Raw genomic sequence first — 19,750 nt, 5'->3', positions numbered from 1 at the left:
CACGGAGGATCATTTTACCTTCGTCACGTGTTCTCTGGTGGACATCGTTATCCACGGACGATAGCATGTGGAGTGTACTACAACGGATTTACGTTTTATATTGTGAGAGACAGAGAAGGAGAGGCAAAGAGGAGAGATACAAGCATACAAGTAGTAGCAGTAAAAATGTATAGTATGTATATACTGTATGTAATATACATAATATAATATAGTATCAATAGTTAGATAGTATATGGTATAATATAATAGCAATCCAGTCATGCTCCAGGGAGAGACACAGTCCTTATATCCTGATAAAGTGTTCTACCGGTATTCAAATTATCAACTTAAAGGAGCATTCAGTGATTTGGGTGATTTGGAAACCCCCCCCCCCCCGGTCCCCCCGTAAAAAGATGTGCACTACAGTGGGTCATGCGACAGGCCAACAGCACACACACCAAGGCCCGCCCCCGCTCGATCATGATTGGTGGAAGGCCCCTCTCTATCCTGATTGGATGAAGACTGGGCCACCTAGCCAAAAACAAACGAAAAACCTAAGGTTTTTTGACCCCCAGGGGTTAACTGGGGACAGGGAGGAACTCTTTATAAGGTCAGCACACTCTATGGTAGGGATGATTATCACAACAAAACAAAAAAAGAAGTGATATTTGAATTAAGTGAAATCACTGAATATACCTTTAACTGGTAACTGCGGCACACCAGCCTACGCAAATCTGGAAGTTGGGAATGCACCCCTCACCCGTTTATGCAATATTCATTTTACTCCTTGTACTGTACCTGGGTACAGTACACCCGCTCTCAGGAATATATCTTCTGCCGGGTGGAAACCTCATGTCCAAAATTTGTACTTTTCAGGATTCAAATTCCAAAAGCATCAAAAGTAGCAGATCAACAAGCTCAAAACGTGTCGCTTCGCATTCGAGTGGCACAAATGTGACATAAGCTCGACCAATCAGTGGAGCTGACGGGTACCAATAGAATACAATAGTGAGCTCTGGGTCTGGGATGACACCACAGATGAGCAAATCGGTTATTTCTGTCCTACACAAACATTCAATTCCCATTGACAATGAATGGAGAATTTACGCCATAATGTGGACAAGCAAATTGACATGTTACATCATGATGATGTACAATAAGAGCGCCCCTCACTTCACACGAGTGTGATTTTTCTAAATGGAAAGCAGAAAAAAATATATACTTTTTTCTTTTGATTTCCTTCCGAATTATAGTGCTTGTTTAGAAATAACACTGAAACTGTTATCCTGCTGAAATTCCTTTATTGTTGTAAATACTGTTAGAAACATTCTGGCTCTGGTACAGGAATGTAGCTTAACTAGCCATAACATCACAGTAAAAGCTAGCAAATAAATTAACAATGCAATTACTTTACACTTTTTTTTTCCTTGTATGATTTTTTTTCATCTTTACACACGCTGATAAACAGTATACGATTTCATTACATTCAAAATGAGTCCTTTTTAAGAGAAACTCATTAAGCCTGCTTTATACTTTATAGTTACGCATCAACACAGCTGATCCGCAAGTTCTGCGGCGGGTTGCACTGCAATGCGCCGCGGGCCTGCGGATCAGCCGTTTATCACCACTATAGGTATAAGTCAGCCTTTAGCCAACCTCCACACCGACGTGGGAATACCCTACTGTCCCCCGTGCCTCAGGGAAGCCACTATTATCGCTACATTTGCAGTCTTGTGCTAAAAGGTGAATGTGCACATAATGTCATTTTACACACAATTCTTTTACATTCCACCCACCTTGCAGGACTGCTCACATTTTGCTTTTCATTCACTGAAGCTTTGCCTACGTGGTCAATCTGATAATATTGTATATAGTTTCAATGTAGTTGGTTTAGCTTTGAATGTGGAGTACATTGGTTCATCTTCACACAACACACACTAGTAGAAGCAACAAAAAATTGGTATAGCAATAATCCATAATCTGGCGACTCCAGAGAAAAAGCCTGTTCTTTCGGTAACGTCAGTTCCATATCATAAAGTACAGTAACAGTAAGGCAGAATGAGCTTCAGAGGTGACAAAATAACAGACTTTGACTCTATGATTTGTGTGACATTGTATATTGGAGGACGTGGGTGACAATGTTGCACTAACCTACATATAGGCTATACCTACATGGATATAGCCTGGGTGGGTGTGGGGTGTATATAACCTGGGGGTGGGATGTACCTCTATAGCCTGAGGGGGGTGAGATGTACGCAAAGGCGCTTTTCCTCCCCGCAATTACACACAACTGGCGACGGCCCCTTTCTGTGGCCCCTGCTGTGTGAATTAGATGGCAGCACAGGTCCATAAAATTGGACCCGGTCCGAAACGGGACCGGTGATATCTGAACCGAACCACTACGGATCCGAGAAACATTCTAATTGGCCGCACACGCCTGGAACCGGCCCCCGAAAGTTTTGGATCCGGTCCGAAACGTAGCCGAGAAGGATTTGACCGTTTGGAAACGGTCCGACCAAAACGGCGCTGATCCGATCCGATATAGATCCGGATCCATAGTTTGTTCTCTGCAATATTATATGCTTCAACATGACATGAGACTGCTCTCTATGAGCCTCTCGAGACAGCGCAGCGGAGGGTTGCAAACTTGCATAGGCTAATATTAGTGTCCCCGAGGGACAAGTCAATATTTTGGGCCCGAACCGGCTCGGTTCTCGGTTCGGCTCTCAGGTGATCAGTTCCGGATGGACCTGTGCTGCCCTCTAGTGTGAATATACTGTAGTCAGTTGAACACGGTTCCGAAGGACTCGCAAAAGAAAAACGGGAAAAAAGGCCACGGCTCAAGAAACTCAATAACAGAATTGTGGGAGGTTAGATTAGATATCTTATCCAGCCCTCTTCATCATTTATCCCATTGTACCTAATATTAGTTTCACTGTTAAGTATTGCTGGGCAATTACAATTGTTTTCATTCAGTTCAGTTTCTGAAAATAACTTGAATTTTCGGGGGATTTTTATGAATTCAGATTCAGGGTACCCTACTACCCCATGATATATCTCTCATAACGCTTCAGCATTCGGCATAATGAGTAGTCTACTTTTACATTTTAAGTACATTTTGATGTCACTTTTTACTCAAGTGAAATGTTCAATACAGGACATTTACTTTCGACATTGTGGTACTGCTCAAGTTAAAAATAATAATAAAATCTGACAACTAGTTCCACCACTGGATCACAGTATGATGTTAAGACCTGCGCAGTGAAATCACGGAACTAAAACATTGGAATGCTTATCTGTTGGAATTCTTGAAGCAAGGAATGCTAAAGGACTTTACAGATCGGGGGGGGCATGACAAATAAGCAATACGAAAATCACTGCCATGTATTTCACAGCTATTCGCATAGGATAGTTTATTTGCCCAGGCCAGTGGTTCTCAACGTGATCCTCTGCCTGTAGGCAAAGGAGGAGAAGGGGAGACTGACTGACTGACTGGCTGAGAACAAAAAGGTAAAGGGATTATCGTTCATGAAGTGCTGTGACCGATCCCGATCACAGCAACTCGACCGGGACCGGGTTGAAAGTGATGATGTAATATAACTGCGCCGGACATTTCAAAACAGCAATAGTTGGTGGCGTTATCGAGGTGTGGTGTGGATAGAATCCCAGGAATGACAAACATATGGTGTATAGGCTACTAATTGCCCCTAGATTTGTAAATGTTCTTTACACAAACGGCAGGTTATCGCTATATCGGCCCGACATACTTTATAACCTTAGCGGGCTAGTTCGTTACGGCAGCAAGATGGCGCTTGACAAAGACGCCACCTGCTCTTCGGCGATGCTCATCTGGGAACACGGCTGCAATGGGAGCAGCACTGTCAGAATTCAAAAACTAAGAAGTGAAACGAAAGGAATGCTCCCCCATTATTATATTTGTTCTATGTTGGATCAGATTCCAAAACCCTATCAAACCTGCTCCAGTGACTACCTGACCCTCAAAGTTATATTTGGACGCACGCACGCACGCACGCACGCACGCACGCACGCACGCACGCACGCACGCACGCACGCACACACACACACACACACACACACACACACACACACACACACACACACACACACACACACACACACACACAGCAGAGCTAGGCAAGGCAGCATTCTCTGTCTGTGCTCCATATGTGAATGAGCTCCAGGAGTCCTTAAAAATCTGATCACTGCCCTCCTTGGGTCAATTCAGGGAAATGGTTCAAGATTGTAACTGTATTAATACATTTTCGGTCTATCGTGTTTTTTAGTTAGTTTAGTTTTTGAGTATTCCGATTCATATATTTAATATTGCTGTATATAAATATATTCCTATTGATTTTGTGTTCTGTATCTCGGCTACATTGAAAATGATGGCCTGCCCCTCAACTCCGAGTTGAAATAAAGGTTAAGATGATGATGAAATAAGAGTTTGCTTCTTCTCTTGAAATGGAGCCAGCTTAGGTGGTTCGGGCATCTTGTAAGGATGCCTCCCTAGGGAGGTCCTCGTTATGTCCCACTGGAAGGAGACCCCCAGGAAGACCAAGGATCACATGGGTGGATTATATCTCCAAGCTGGCCTTGGGACGCGTCGGGATCGCCCAGGATGAAGTTACTAATGTTGCTTTGGAGAGGGGAAGTCTGGAGCTCTCAGCTGGGGCTGTTGCCCCTGCGACCCGACTCCGGATAAGCGGTTGAAGATGGATGGATGGAAATATAGAGTTCAGGCTATGGATTGGAGGAGACGTAGAGGAAGACTGAGCACTATGAAACTACACATCTTGCAGGGACATCGGGGATAGGAGAGAGACACTGACGCCAGTCACACCACAGCTATAGGCAGACTGGCCAGGTCAGGAAGAGGACATGACAATGTCATGTCCTTCGTAAGGCTGCATTTAGAAGCTTTGGTCGCGTCCAAAATCACAGACTACATACTACTCAGTATGCTATTTTCGCGACGTACCTTTGAGTGCACACATAGTTACGCAACAGTACGTTTCATCTCGGACATACTTGTGAGACGACGCGGAATGTTAGGACATTCCCCCCTTCTTGTGATAAAGCAGAGGTACCACACGTACGGGTTTCCGTTTCATCACGGTGTACGATAGCGGTTAAATGTTTTGCATTTGACATGTCATGGGATTCAACTAATAATAACTACACTCTGCATGGGCTTAATACTTTATATCAGAATTGACGTTACAACAGAGGTTTGGTCGGGTATATCTGTTGGACATTCAAAGCAGCATTGTGTCAGCACTGTCGCACAGCCGCGATATTTCCCGAATTGAGTATGCATTTCACGTACTAAGGTACTGGCTACTAAGCATTCGGATATACAAAAGATAGATACTAACTAAATAGTATGTTAGTATGGAATTTCGGACATTTACCACAATCACTAGCCCGGAGGAGGGTGTGGCAAGGGGGGGGGGGGGGGGTCTGCTTCCTTCAGATGGGAAGCTTTGGAGATCAGGGGAGTTGTCGGAGGTGGTGTGAGAGGTGAGTAAGATGTGCGAGGTCAGGTATTTTGTTTTGCTTTTGTTTTAGATGTAAACAGGCTGCTCCTGGGCGGTTAGCAGGCGGTACATGGCCGCAGGCATTGTCTTCATGTGGATCTGAGAGAGAGAGAGAGAGAGAGAGAGGGAGAGGGGGAGAGAGAGAGAGAGAGAGAGAGAGAGAGAGAGAGTTATGTTTGTGCAAATTGGTGCTCCCCCCCCCCCCAGTGTGTAAGGAGTCTATGGACCTGTTGTATGAAGCAGAGTTTCTCAAAGTGAGTGCCGTGACGTGAATCCAGGGGTGCCACAGTGCTTCCATAGTATTTGGAATTGGTCATTAACGGTATGTAAATATGTCAATCTTCCCCCCCTAAGATCCAGTACGTCACAAGGAAGAAAGTTTCCATTATGGCAGATTGAAAATAATATGCCGTTTAACCACGTTGAGCCTCAGCATCCCTATTCCGGGGGGAACATTCACCAATAATAGCCGTGATCTTGTAGATCTGACATTTTCGGTGAAGAGACTTGGTGCACTGTAAAATAACTGAAAAATAACTCACGCAAGTTCAGTGCAACCCAGGTGGGTCTGCAGTATAGAGGGTCTAAGCAGTTAAACTGTTAACACCCTGAGCGCACAGGACGAAGTACTCCGCCTTTTCAATTAGTACCGCCCAGCGCCCATGACGAAGATTGATCAAAAGGACAGAGATTATTGATATCAAAACCGATCGCATCGCCCGACAGGCTGGGAGCGTCTGTTGTGCAACATCCGATTTTGCGCAAGAATGGGACGTAATTGAAAATGTTCCCCCCCAATAGCCGACGAGACCGAAAACTTGAAAACGTTAATAACTCTAAATCATTCCGTCCAATTTTAAGCAAAGATTATGTCCCGTTGCTAGTCGAGTTAGAATTAATCATACCTCCTGGGCATGTAACGATTCACTCAACTCACGATACGATTCGTATCAAGATATGAGGTTCACGATACAATTTTTCACGATATTAAAAAAATATATATTTTTTTAAATTAAATTACATTTTATATAATTTATCTTCCCCCCTGATATTTTTTATTTAACTACATTGCAAAAGAAGTAGCATTACTTTTGACAGTGCAGAAACATAATTGCCTTCCTTGATGAGCATCAACAACCATCATCACCTGGGCACAGTCACAGACACACACACAGCTCCCCAATACAGTGCTCTCCAAAAGCACTTTATTTCAATGAATCCATTCATATCGCCGGGATTAATATCGATATATATCGATATACGATATATCGTTACATGCCTAATACCTCCCGTTGTTAATATGACCTAAATGTAAGGTTCTAAAAATGAACAATATCATTAAGGGGTGCCGTGGATGATAAAGTTATTTACGGGTGCCCTGGGCCTAAAACCTTTGAGAACCACTTGACACAAACTATGACGTAAAAGTTTATATATTGACAATTTTGTCAACAGATAAAAAGTAGACTAAACTGTTAGGGAGGGACTAGTGGAGAAGAGATCCAGTAGAACTAAAAGACAAGTCATTTTATGTTTGAGTTTGGGTGTTGTGTGTCTGAAAATAGCAGATCTATAAGCTCACAATGTGTCGCGCTGAAACACGTTGTGAGCTTGTAGATCGGCTATTTTCAGCATGCAACCAAGTGTAAAATCAGGTATTACGACGCCATCAAGGCCTGCCAAAATCAGATGACTAAAATATGATTAAAAAAAACTATGACTAAAACAAAAATCAAAATCAACACTGGAATACGGTGCCCCGGAGTGGCCATTGAGAGCGAAAACATAATAATGCTAACTTGAGTTACTAGTTACTAAGTTACTAAGTTATCCAAGTTACTAACTTGAGCTACAGTAGGCCGAGTTACAGTAGGCCTACGAACTCGAGCGCTAAGGTAGCATTAAAAAAAAAAACAATCTCCCTCAATGGCCACTCCGGGACTCCATACTGGAACGACTGGTATAAAGAGTTCTAAACAAGAGTGTTTCCGATAACATCCTCACCTCTCCCACAGCGTTGGACAGGATCTGGACGATCTTCTCGTGGGGCGTGGCTACCACACTCTGGCTGTTGATCTCGATGATCCTGTGCCCCACGCGCACGCCGCCGCGCTCAGCGATGCCGCCGCGCATGAGGCTGCAGATCTGTGAGGAGAGACCACACTTCAATGCCTCGCACGTTATGGAAATGGGTGTGATCAAGTGCTACCTAATCAAGTGCCTTTGATTAGTTTGGTACCATTACTGACTCCGTACTGCCTTGTGCCTAGAAAACACCTTTTGGTAGCACTTTACAATAATGACCCGTTATAAAGCATTTATAAACGTTTATAAGCAGTTTGTAGACTATTAACAAATCATTAACAACCTGTTTGTTGACATTCGTAAATGATTACTAAAACCGTTATAACTATGGTTACAAATCATTTATAAGGTATTATTAAGTAGTAAACTATTCATTAATAAGCCATGTATATTACATCTGTAAATTATTATTAAATCATTTGTAACTGATGTTATATAATATATACAAGCTATTTGTATATTTGAGAAATGTGTTTGTTCATGTTTAACATATACTTTGTAAAACATTCCTAAAATATCTATAAATCCTTAGTATATGTTATTAAGTGCCCTATAGTAAAGTGACGACAGTTCATCATTTACAACTGTCTGTTAATGTGTTTGTTCATGTTTAACATATGCTTTGTAAAACATTCCTAGAATATCTATAAATCCTTAGTACATGTTATTAAGTGCCCTATAGTAAAGTGATGACAGTTCATCATTTACAACTGTCTGTTAATGTGTTTGTTCACGTTTAACATTTTAGGTTGAAGATGTGTGTTGCATTGTGGGTAATCCTCAGTACAGAGGAACTCCATACTGAGGATAAGGTGGTCTCCTGTTTGCTCAGGCACGAACAAATTAATTACAAACATCTAAGCTTCATATAAGTGGCCAGATATGCACTCATGTTTACATAGTGTTATTCAGTAACATTAGTTTTTGTATGACATGGTATCATATGACATTGTTTATTTAATTGTTTGAAAAATGGTTAGCATGTTAGCTAGCTGTTAGCACAGTTGTTAGCTGTGCTGTGTAGCCTGTTACATGATAATTCACTGACATGGAGGGCTGTATTTTGCGTGTCTAAAGTACCAGGTCTTATTCCCTATAACTTGAGTAAACTAAAGACCTGGAGGCGTGATCAATGCCATTTGGCTATTCTGAGTGGCCAAAGAGCATTGATCACGCCTCTAGGTCTTTAGTTACTCAAGTTAGGGAATAAGACCTGGTACTTAAGACATGCAAAATACAGCCCAGGTTGTGTCATACTCCATGTCAGTGAATTCTCATGTAACACAGGCTACACAAGCTGTGCTGAGAATTCACTGACATGGAGTATGTTGTGTCATACTCCATGTCAGTGAATTCTCATGTAACACAGGCTACACAGCACAGCTAACAGCTGTGCTAACAGCTAGCTAACATGCTAACCGTTTTTCAAACAATTAAATAAACAATGTCATATGATACCATGTCATACAAAAACGAATGTTACTGAATAACACTATGTAAACATGAGTGCATATCTGGCCACTTATATGAAGCTTAGATGTTGGTAATTAATTTGTTTGTACCTGAGCAAACAGGAGACCATCTTAAGGCCTATTCATAGTCTGGATTTTCGGTTGTAAGGTGACCACTGCTCCGGTGGTGAGCTGACCACCGGAGCTGAAATAACGTTGAGCGGTGGTGAGTAAAAACAGAGAGAAGGGCTGGAGCGGTGGCGGTGGTTTGCTCTTCACCGCGGCTCGTGACGTCATGTTGTAGTTCAGTGGTCACCCCACCACCGTAAATCCAGACTATGTATGAGCCTTTACCCTCAGTATGGAGTTCCTCTGTACTGAGGATTACCCACAATGCAACACAACATCTTCAACCTAAAATGTTAAACGTGAACAAACACATTAAAGGTTTTATGACATTCATTTTCATTTATTTTTCTTTTTCTTTTTTCTTTTAGGTTTTATGACCTCAATTACACCTAAAAAACCTGAACTTTGAACATTCAGTGGATTTTCTGTGGTCTGAAGTTTTCTTTGGGGTTTGGAGCTACTTTTGAGCTACAATGAAAACAGGCAACACAGTGAAACAGTGACATCTGCTGGCAAATCCCATTGACATATATGGGATTTGCAGAAAGTGATGTCACTTACTGCCGGCAAATCAGAGCACCTGTTTGAGCCAGAAAACCCCAGATCACAGAAAATCTACTGAATGTTAAAAGTTCATGTTTTTTGGGTGCAATTGAGATTAGAAAACCTAAAAAAAATAAGAACAATTCCAAAACCTTTTTTTTTAATGTCACAATCCCTTTAACATTAACAGACAGTTGTAAATGATGAACTGTCGTCACTTTACTATAGGGCACTTAATAACATGTACTAAGGATTTATAGATATTTTAGGAATGTTTTACAAAGTATATGTTAAACATGAACAAACACATCTCCCAAATATACAAGCCCGGTTGCTAGGCAACGCCTTGCATGCCCTCGTCGCTGTCCGTTGTGCTGATCAGACATCCGAGGTTTGGATCTGATTTGAATGGAGGTCTGCGAGCCTCCTCCGAGCGGGGAAAACAGAAGTACTTACTTGAGTAGGAATCTCCCAGCCCCGCGACAAGCTATTTACCACTTGTGGCCACCAGGCCGCAGTCTAAGTGTTAAGTTCCCTTATTGACTCACTATTGTCATATTATATTATTACTGCCTTATGCCTTATTCGTGACTCCCTATACTGCATTATGCAACCCTTTGAGCAAGTAGGCAGGTTCTATTGGCTCAGTGGTAAAACATATTCAACTTTTTCTTACAGCCCATAGTGCATTGCATTTGTGCATGTGTGCATAAGTTCCTCTTGCAGTGGAAGTGGCCATGGTCTATGAAAACAAGCACAAATGAAAATAGCTGATCTACAAGCTCACAGTGACACATTGTGAGGTTGTACATCCGTTATTTAAATAATAAATCAAAAACACAAAATATGTTCAGATGGATGTCTGTGGACAATTACATAGCTATTAATCTGGGGTTCCTTGATGTGAAGAAATGTGGAAGCAAGCCCAAATAAGCAACTACTATACACTTTAGAATCAAGCCCAAAAAAACATCAACTAACTAATTTGCAAGTGACTTTACAGAAAAACAAGTCAAAGGTTGTTTATAATAAGCAGACATGGCAACACGGCCTGAAGGAAGCAAAGCACACACACAAGGAGCCCCAGTACTTTGGCAGGGAAAAATGTCAATAGCCTGGGTTCACAGGAACCCAGGTCAGGATATGAAAAGTATGTGTAGCTTTAAGTGGTTAAATGTTCATGTTTGAGTGTGTTCCACGGTACTATACCCACAATGCCATTCTGGACACTGAAACCCAGTTGGTAGCGCAGATCAGGCCGTCGAATCAGCACAGTGGTGACTGGGGGACATCTGACGATGTTCAGCTTGATACGAGGCTGGCTCTTTAGACCCTGTATACAGGACAAACACTAGAGTATTAACGCATTTTGACCTGAGATCAGATTCTGTGACCAGTGCCAGAGGTTTAATATACAAGGGGGCCATGGTCATTTTTCAGTTCTTTATACATTATTATGAAAATGCACACTGTAACCTTTCATATGATGTATTGCTCATTGAAATTGGGGGGGAAATGAAGAAGATATGACCATTTGAAACTTGTTGAACTGGAAACCCCAAAGTACAGAATTTGCCCTTCTAATATTTCAGCAGTGATCTGTGACTTTAGGGGGCGCTGTTTTCCCTTCATTCCTCCATTATTCAACCAGCAGTGTTGCCATGTCTGCTTATTATAATTAGTTGGCCTTGTTTCTAAAGAAAAATAATGCATAGGCCTACTGTACCAATTTTATAATAATTTATAACCTGTTACTAAAAATGTATTTGACAAAAATAAAGTTTAGTTGATTATTTGGGCTTGTTTTTAAAGTGTAGTTGATTATGGAGAGTTGGTAACCAAGTGGACCCTTATTAGATCAGGCCTATGTAAATGTTCCAGATGAGTAGCCTACAAATAAAATAGCTATATTAGCCTGTTATTATTATTTGTCTGCAGAAAATAATGTATGCCAGGGTCTAGGGACAAGATTTGTATTGTTGTAGATCGGCTATTTTCGCTTATTTTGGGCTTGTTTTCATATACCGGGTTGCTCAGAACCTGGCAACCCCGCGATAGCTTTTTAGCTACGTTTAGCATTATATTGATATCAATCCTGTAGCTAGAACAAGTACATATCGCGCTATATTACATATCGATGTGATCTGCGTTATTATGACCTTAATTTTCATGGCAGGTACATTCCAAAGTAACTAATAATAGCCACGTTATGGTGACACAATGTTTACATTGTCTTCTTCTTCTGCTATTGGAAACAGGAAGCATGTTCCATTGTTCTGATTCACCAGTGCCCCCATCTGGAACATTAGCTTTAGGCGGACCGAAAATAAACACACTTTTTACAAAATACGATGGTTAATACTTCTTTCTCTGCTATTTCTGTTAGCCAGTTAGTAAAAGACTAGTATTATCTTCAAAAACGATTGTGTACAAAAAAGCGGATTTTAGCGGAATTTGCATACTTTGAAAGGAAAACAGATTTTCTGATTAGCATTGGTTAGCATTGCTTAACCCAATTGTTAAAACATTAGACATAGTGACTTGTTTAAGCAATTGCAACGACTTAATGACACTAAAACGACTTTCTGATGGAATAAAAACATTCTTTAACATTCCAACTGTGTTAATGTGGCTAAAAACGAAAACCACCAAAAAAATAAATGAATTGTATTTTCATCTATAACTGTATATCAACTGTGCCGACTTGTGGTTGAAATCACTGGCCTGGGACACAGATTCTAAAAATGTCTGTTTGAAAATGACAGTTTTCTGACAGTCGTTATTTGATTTTTCAAAAATAGAAGACCTACAATCTCGTAGCTATGAGCTTGTAGATCTGCTATTTTTCAATAGCACCAAAAGGGGTTCCCGCCCAAAATGGGTTAAATCTTGTGCACTGAACCCTAACACTTTCATGTCAAGGACCCCGGCCCGAATGTTTAATACTGTGAAGATGAATCTAAAAAGCAGATCTATAAGCTGTTAATGAATATAAGAATATAAGTTAGTGAATATATAATAATATAAGTAATGAATACTGTAGGACAGATCGTATTGGATTGTGCGACAGAGAGCGGTTGAGCTGAGCACGAGTTCAATAACGCAGGAGGTGATTATATAAAAGTTAATAATGAATGAGGCAAAGTTTGACTGCTGAACCTGACTTTCCTGAGTTTTGTTTTATTTGTTCTATTTGCCAATTTTGATAACTTTTAAGACATACAAGGTTTTCCACGGACACATTGGGATACGTCACATGACCGGAACGAAACCACTGACTGACGCTCAATTCTCAGGGCTGCTGGGTAATCGGGTCTCAATGCAATCCTCTTGGCAATGGCGGCGCACTACCGGTCGCTGTGTTTCTCTGTGTTGTTATCGACGGCACTTGTGGAATATTACCCGACACTAGGAAAAGCGACCACGTCATTTTAAGGGGGACGATCGCGAAATGGAGGTACCTTTACGACCGATCTTCAAAGGTTAGTGCAAAACTGCGGCAGTGAAGTTATTTTCATGATCGAAAACAAAAAAGGACCGTAAATGGCGACTATAACCCTGTGTACTTTACATCAAATGGCAAATGGGATATGTGAGGGACAGTGAAAAATAGAAACACGTATGTTCTAAAAAAAAAAAATACCGGTAAGAAAACATCGACCATGCCTGTTGATCTGTAAAATCAAAAGAAATAGAAAAAGCTAAAACGTATTTGCACATCATATGAATATTATTGAAACGTCTTGAAATGTTATGGCCATAGTTTCAAATAAATCCATCCTCCATTTTCATTTGTTATTTTGTTCATAACAAGGTGGGCTATCATTCATTCATAGCATCATAATGCTAGCTATGGTTTTCTCTAGCGGTTCAACGAGCAAAATGTTCCAGTCAGGTAAAGATGGTAACTCTGAAATCAGGGGAAAGAGGTGCACCTACCAAACACTCCCACAAGGGGGCGGTGCTTACCCTTCTCTCACTGTCAGAATATTTATTAATTTTAAAAATATATACCAGAGCAGTGAGTCTAAAAACCTAGTAATTTCAAGGAATTTGACATGACAGACTAGAGAGACCACGATCCCTGTTTGATAAAACATTTTATAAATCTCACCCTAATCTCAGAACATTATTAAAAAAAAATTAGGTATACAAAAATACAATAGTGAAAATAGTAGTTTAACAACTTCTTGAGCTTGTAGACCTGGTATTTTCACAATTTTTGCACAGCACAGTTGTGTTATATATATATATAAAATATACGCTTCTTCAACAATGGCTAAAGCCAATAACAATGTGTGGCACCTTAATGATGCTCTGGCAGGTGGACAGAGGCAGTCCCACCAGACTGGTGCCGTTGATGGACATGATCTGGTCGCCGATGTTCAGGTTCCCGGAGCGCTCCGCCGGCCCAGAATGCATCATGTTGGCGATGATGACCGTGGGCAGGATGGAGCCCCAGCCGCTCTCCACGACGACCAGGCCCAGGATCTCTCCCTTGGCCTTCTCCACGTGCACCTGGACAACGACGACGTCACACAACATGCTTAATATCAGTGGTGGAAAAAGAAATAATCAAATGTTTTGGTATCAGTGTAGCAGAGTGGCTCAGAGCCTCAGCCTGATGGCCTCAAAAAGTCTAATATCTCCCCCGGTTCCCCCGGTAACGCCCAGGTTCGAATCCCGGGCGTTACATTAGTCAACACTGCAATATGGAAATACTAATTCCGGAATTCAAAAGTACAAAAGTATTGTCATCAAAGTATACTTAAAAGTACCAAAAGTAGAAAGTATTCTTTATGCAGCATGTCCCACTTCTTAAATCTTAAATAGCCGATCTGCAAGCTGGACACGACATATATTGCGATAACAAAATAGCCCAAAAGAAGAAGAAAATACAGGATCTTTGAATTAATACAAAATAATATATAGTTTTCAGTAATTTGCTACGGTATGGAAAAGAGGGTAAGAGAACACAGTAAAAAAGTAAAAATATGGAGATGAGAAGTTTCTGCCTGACAACGACGATATGACCCATAAGGTTGAAAGTCTGTAACGTGCTCCTTTGAGAGCTTAAGAAAAACATCATCTAATGGCAGAAGCAACCATTTGTGAGGGGTGTGTGTGTGTGTGTGTGTGTGTGTGTGTGTGTGTGTGTGTGTGTGTGTGTGTGTGTGTGTGTGTGTGTGTGTGTGTGTGTGCGTGTGTGCGTGCGTGCGTCACTCACATCTTTGCAGTTCTCCGACTTGGAGAAGTGGACGAGGTCGTCATTGTACATGTCCTGGGTGTTGAGCAGGTCGCTGTACTCCTTCTGGCTTAGGTCCTCAGGGTTGATGCCGTTGGCTCTCAGGAACTCCTGGTAGGCCACGCTGAAGGCCTGCCCGATGGACTGGGCAATCAGCTGGGCCTGTGAGGAGGTGACCGGTGGTCAGTGGTGGTGGAAAAACTAGACTCACATGATTTACTGTAATAGGTAAAAGTATCAATGCTGCAATGTAGAAAAGCCCTGTTACGAGTACGGAATTTTTTTTTTTAGGGATGCACCGAAAGGGAAATTCTTGGCCGAAACCGAATACCGAATATAGGAAACAGTTGGACGAAAACCGAATACCGAATATAGGAAACAGTTGGACGAATACTGAATACCGAAGATGATTAATATTATATATTTCTTTTCCTACCATTGCTGTCATGGCCATACCTTAAAGCTACCTGATTTATGGCAAAATAAATGGTTATGGCAAAACTTAACTTAACTTAAAACTATACTCACATGATTTACTGTAATAGGTAAAAGTATCAATACTGCAATGTAGAAAAGCCCTGTTACGAGTCCATTTTACATAAATTTTTTTAGGGATGCACCGAAAGGGAAATTCTTGGCCGAAACCGAATACCGAATATAGGAAACAGTTGGATGAAAACCGAATACCGAAGATGATAATATTGATGATAATATTATATATCTTTTTTCCTACCATTGCTGTCATGGCCGTACCTTAAAGCTACCTGATTTATGGCAAAATAAATGGTTATGGCAAAATGCATTAATTGCATACACTATTCAGTGATATTATACTATTATACTATTCGTGTCAAAATGTACTTAAAGTATCAAGAGTAGAAAGTACTCATTATGCAGAAAGGCTGCATTTGAAAACAGAATGTCCCATTTCCCAAGTTTTCAAATGTATACAATATAAAAACTTTGTAATAATAATACAAATCTACAAAGTAACTATAGTTAGTTAGTTAGTTTCAAACAATTGTAGTGGCATAAAAGTAAAAACTGTTTGTCGGAATTATCTGTATTTGGCCGCGGACCCTCATCTGTAAATATGTAGTGCTCCCTGGAACTACATATTTTTCTATTTCATATTTCATATTTTGCTTCCCCCCAGAAGCAAAGATTCAAAACGTTCGCCACATTTTCACAATTTTTCAAAAATGGCAGATCTACAAGCTTGTAGATAGGTGTTTTAAGCATTATGTTATAATTTAGCTATTGAAAAATAGCAGATCTACAAGCTCATAGCGCGGCACAGAGTGCCGCGGTACGAGCTTGTAGGTCTGCTATTTTTGAAAAATCGTGAAAATGTGGTGCAAATCTTTGAATATTCTTTCAGAGTGAATGATTTAACTCAAATCTTTGCCTCTCGGGGGGACATACAAATGTTTGAGAACGACCAACATAGAAACATGGGGTTTTTCAGGAAACTGTCAGGATTTAGAAGACATTTGTAGAACAGTGTTTAAAACACCAAAAGGGGTTCCCGTCCCGAATGGGTCAAGTAAATGTAAACAGTTAACGGATGGTGACACGGATGCACTCACGTCCTCGGACTCGAACACGTGGCAGACCATCTTGTACTGCCGCTTGTCGTCCTGGTCGGGCTCCGACGCCTCGGTGCTCTCCTGGGAGTCGGAGCGCGGCATTCGGCGCCGCGCCATCAACACCACGATGTTGCCGATGTCGGCGATGTAGGAGATGGTCCTCAGAGGGTGGTCCATCATGGTCTCCTGTAACGGGCAGAGAGTTACGAGAGAAGAATTGTGTAAAAATATATATTTTCAACACCCCCTTTTTTTTTTTTACGCACTCAAATATTTTCAGCAATAGCATAGCTATAGCTCAGTGATTTTCCACTTTATTCATATCAAGGCCCATAATTTATTCGGCATTTGGGCCACGGACGTGATGCAGAAATTAAAAATAAACATTTAACTCTAGAGAACGTAAAATTAAACCAAATGGACGCTTACGGGACCATTTGGTGTCATGTTACTCTCAAGAGTTAAAGATCTGTATGGTTACCAACTCTCCATATAGCTGGGGACCACCTGGAACGCCACCCCCCCAAAGGACTGATGACTGACTGCTGATCAGCTGATCTACAAGCCCACAATTTAGATGTTTTGGGGCGTGAGGGGGTGATAGTTCTTCCATTAGTTGGTATTATACCTGAGAGTCAGCGTTGAGGACTTTGATCCTCATTGTTGAGATGAACAGATCCACCTCTGTCATGGGCTGAGGCTCTCCATCAGGGGCCTGTTGCACACGCACACGCACACACACACACGTGACACACACACACACACACACACACACACACACACGTGACACACACACACACACACACACACACACACACACACACACACACACACACACACACACACACACACACACACACACACACACACACACACACACACACACACACACTTTAAACCGGTGAACCTTTTTTGAAATCGTAATAGCTTTGAATATGTTCATCTCATAATATTGACATGCTCAAAACAGGACCACCGGGTTGAAAGTGGGTCTGGTTATAGTTATTTGAATGCTCAGAGTTAAAGGTGTGACTGTGTACGTAACAGAGAGAAATGTGTGCGGTAAGTAACGTCGGCGTGCCTCCAATCTGACTGGACTACACCGTGGTCCATGTGATCTGGACGAGACGTCAACAAACAGGCCTTTGACAGCACTAGTCCACAGAGGCCCCCCTTTCAACCAAAATAACCTTGGTTCTAAGAAAAGGTTCCCTTCTAGATTCTTGGAACAGCGGTGCTTTCATGGAACTGCGGCCCGCGAACCGTCACCATTGTAATTGGGATTTTATTCCAGAACCTGGCCAGCAATGTGTCAAACCATGTCCATTTCAGAGGGGAAATTCTATGTCATGATTTGTCACGATCAGAGTTGGCTTTGTTCGAGGCCTACAGATCTTTAAATAAATACTTTTTTGAAATGTCTATGGGGAAAATTTATGGGGAATTATTTCCTGGGCCTGTGGTCGTCATGAAAGGGGGCGGGACTGCGACGCTCTATATGGCGTGACAACACTATCCAAACAATGGCAATATTCTTAGCAATTCCATACTAAGCTGATACCTTTTCTGTAAGTATTTTTTTAAGGAGGAGAGCTTTGTGTAACTACAGTGTAGCTGTTAACATCACGTCAGATTACTGTCACATCTTGTTGACATAGCTCTTCCATCGGATTTATCGATGGAAGAGAGATCATATTTATTGATTGTGGTATCTATCTAGACTAGAGTATCTATCTACCGTGACGTGCTTGTCTACCAATCAATACATCCGATGAAATCTGTCTGATCTATAGACAGAGAGATGAGGAGTAGTGAGGGAAAGAACACAACTTAGAGTAGACCTACACACGCACGCACGTATGCACGCACACACACACACACACACACACACACACACACACACACACACACACACACACACACACACCTTCTTCCTGTTCTGGGCTGCTTTCTGGGCCGTCTGCAGGGTGAGGAGGAGAAAAGAGTAGAAACATTATAAGTTAAGAGGGCAGCAGAGGCACAATCATGACTGATCATTTTGGCTCAACATGTGCGTTGTGAAAGAATGATGGTACGATTAACACCTTATATTGTTAATCCTCGACATCGTGCAGACACCTCAACTCAACTCAAACCTCAACAAAAATGTTTAAAAATTTTGTGGGTGGGTTTTACAAAAATGTAATGGAAAAATGTAATGAAAAATGATAAATATAAGTGCTTCTGGAAATACGTCGAAAAAATATTCAAGGACTTAGCCTCGGTCAGAAACTGTTACATTTCATGATTCCTCTTATAAAGATATTATTATAATGACCCATATTACTCCCTACTGTCTGTACCACCACCCTGAAAGTTTAATGTACTTCTTGCATGGAGTGTGTGTGTGTGCGTGCGTGTGTGCGTACCTTGATGCGGCTCACGGCCTCCTGGGCCTGCATCATGCGTACATTCTTGGAGGGAGTCTTGTCCGACAGCAGCTGGGTGGAGCCTAGGTAGTTGGCGGCAAAGATGATGCCGTCGATCAGGTCCTCTGGGTCACATGGGCCTGGGACTGAGAGGAAGAGGAAGAGGAAGAGGAGAGGGGAGGGGAGGGGAGGGCAGGGGAGAGGAGAGGAGAGGAGAGGAGAGGAGAGGAGAGGAGAGGAGAGGAGAGGAGAGGAGAGGAGAGGAGAGGAGAGGAGAGGAGAGGAGAGGAGAGGAGAGGAGAGGAGAGGAGAGGAGAGGAGAGGAGAGGAGAGGAGAGGAGAGGAGAGGAGAGGAGAGGAGAGGAGAGGAGAGGAGAGGAGAGGAGAGGAGAGGAGAGGAGAGGAGAGGAGAGGAGAGGAGGCAGTTAGAACGTTAACGCCCATTTTCCACCTATCGTGATATCGTTGCCGTCGGGCAGAAACCTCTTTTCTCCATTATTTTAACATTTCACGTTTTTCCCACAAGTTAACGCCCTACTGTGTATTTGATCATACCACAGCATCGTCACACAAAAGCAGCTGATCTGCAAGCTCGACGATGTGATATGTTTTGATATTTTAACAGTAAGAGTTTTCCTACCCGACAGAGATGATGCAATTGGTCATCACTGCATTATATTATAAGATGGCACCATTTCTGTCTACTCACTCTGTGTCTCAGAGGGAGGGCTGGGGACAGTTCCGAAACCTGTCTACCAGTGAC

General features: G+C 41.9%; 1 protein-coding gene across 1 annotated transcript in view; it reads right to left on the bottom strand.

Moving 5' to 3' along the window:
* Positions 1–5,564: 5,564 nt before the first annotated feature.
* apba1a (amyloid beta (A4) precursor protein-binding, family A, member 1a) overlaps positions 5,565–19,750 on the bottom strand; it is a gene marked incomplete at its 3' end in the record, with an annotated part of 49,183 nt that continues 34,997 nt past the window's right edge. Inside the window, exons 10-18 of the mRNA XM_083783413.1 lie at positions 18,988–19,133; positions 18,507–18,539; positions 17,208–17,294; positions 16,580–16,765; positions 14,973–15,152; positions 14,051–14,263; positions 10,959–11,078; positions 7,542–7,682; positions 5,565–5,636 (exon numbers count right to left, since the gene is read on the bottom strand). Coding sequence (XP_083639539.1) covers positions 5,565–5,636; positions 7,542–7,682; positions 10,959–11,078; positions 14,051–14,263; positions 14,973–15,152; positions 16,580–16,765; positions 17,208–17,294; positions 18,507–18,539; positions 18,988–19,133 — 1,178 coding nt within the window. The remainder of the gene's footprint in view (positions 5,637–7,541; positions 7,683–10,958; positions 11,079–14,050; positions 14,264–14,972; positions 15,153–16,579; positions 16,766–17,207; positions 17,295–18,506; positions 18,540–18,987; positions 19,134–19,750) is intronic.

Source organism: Protomyctophum parallelum (genome assembly GCF_964188405.1).
Source record: "Protomyctophum parallelum genome assembly, chromosome: 15".
Lineage (NCBI taxonomy): Eukaryota > Metazoa > Chordata > Actinopteri > Myctophiformes > Myctophidae > Protomyctophum > Protomyctophum parallelum.
Note: the sequence above shows the minus strand (reverse complement) of the source record. Positions and strands in the feature narration are given on the sequence as shown.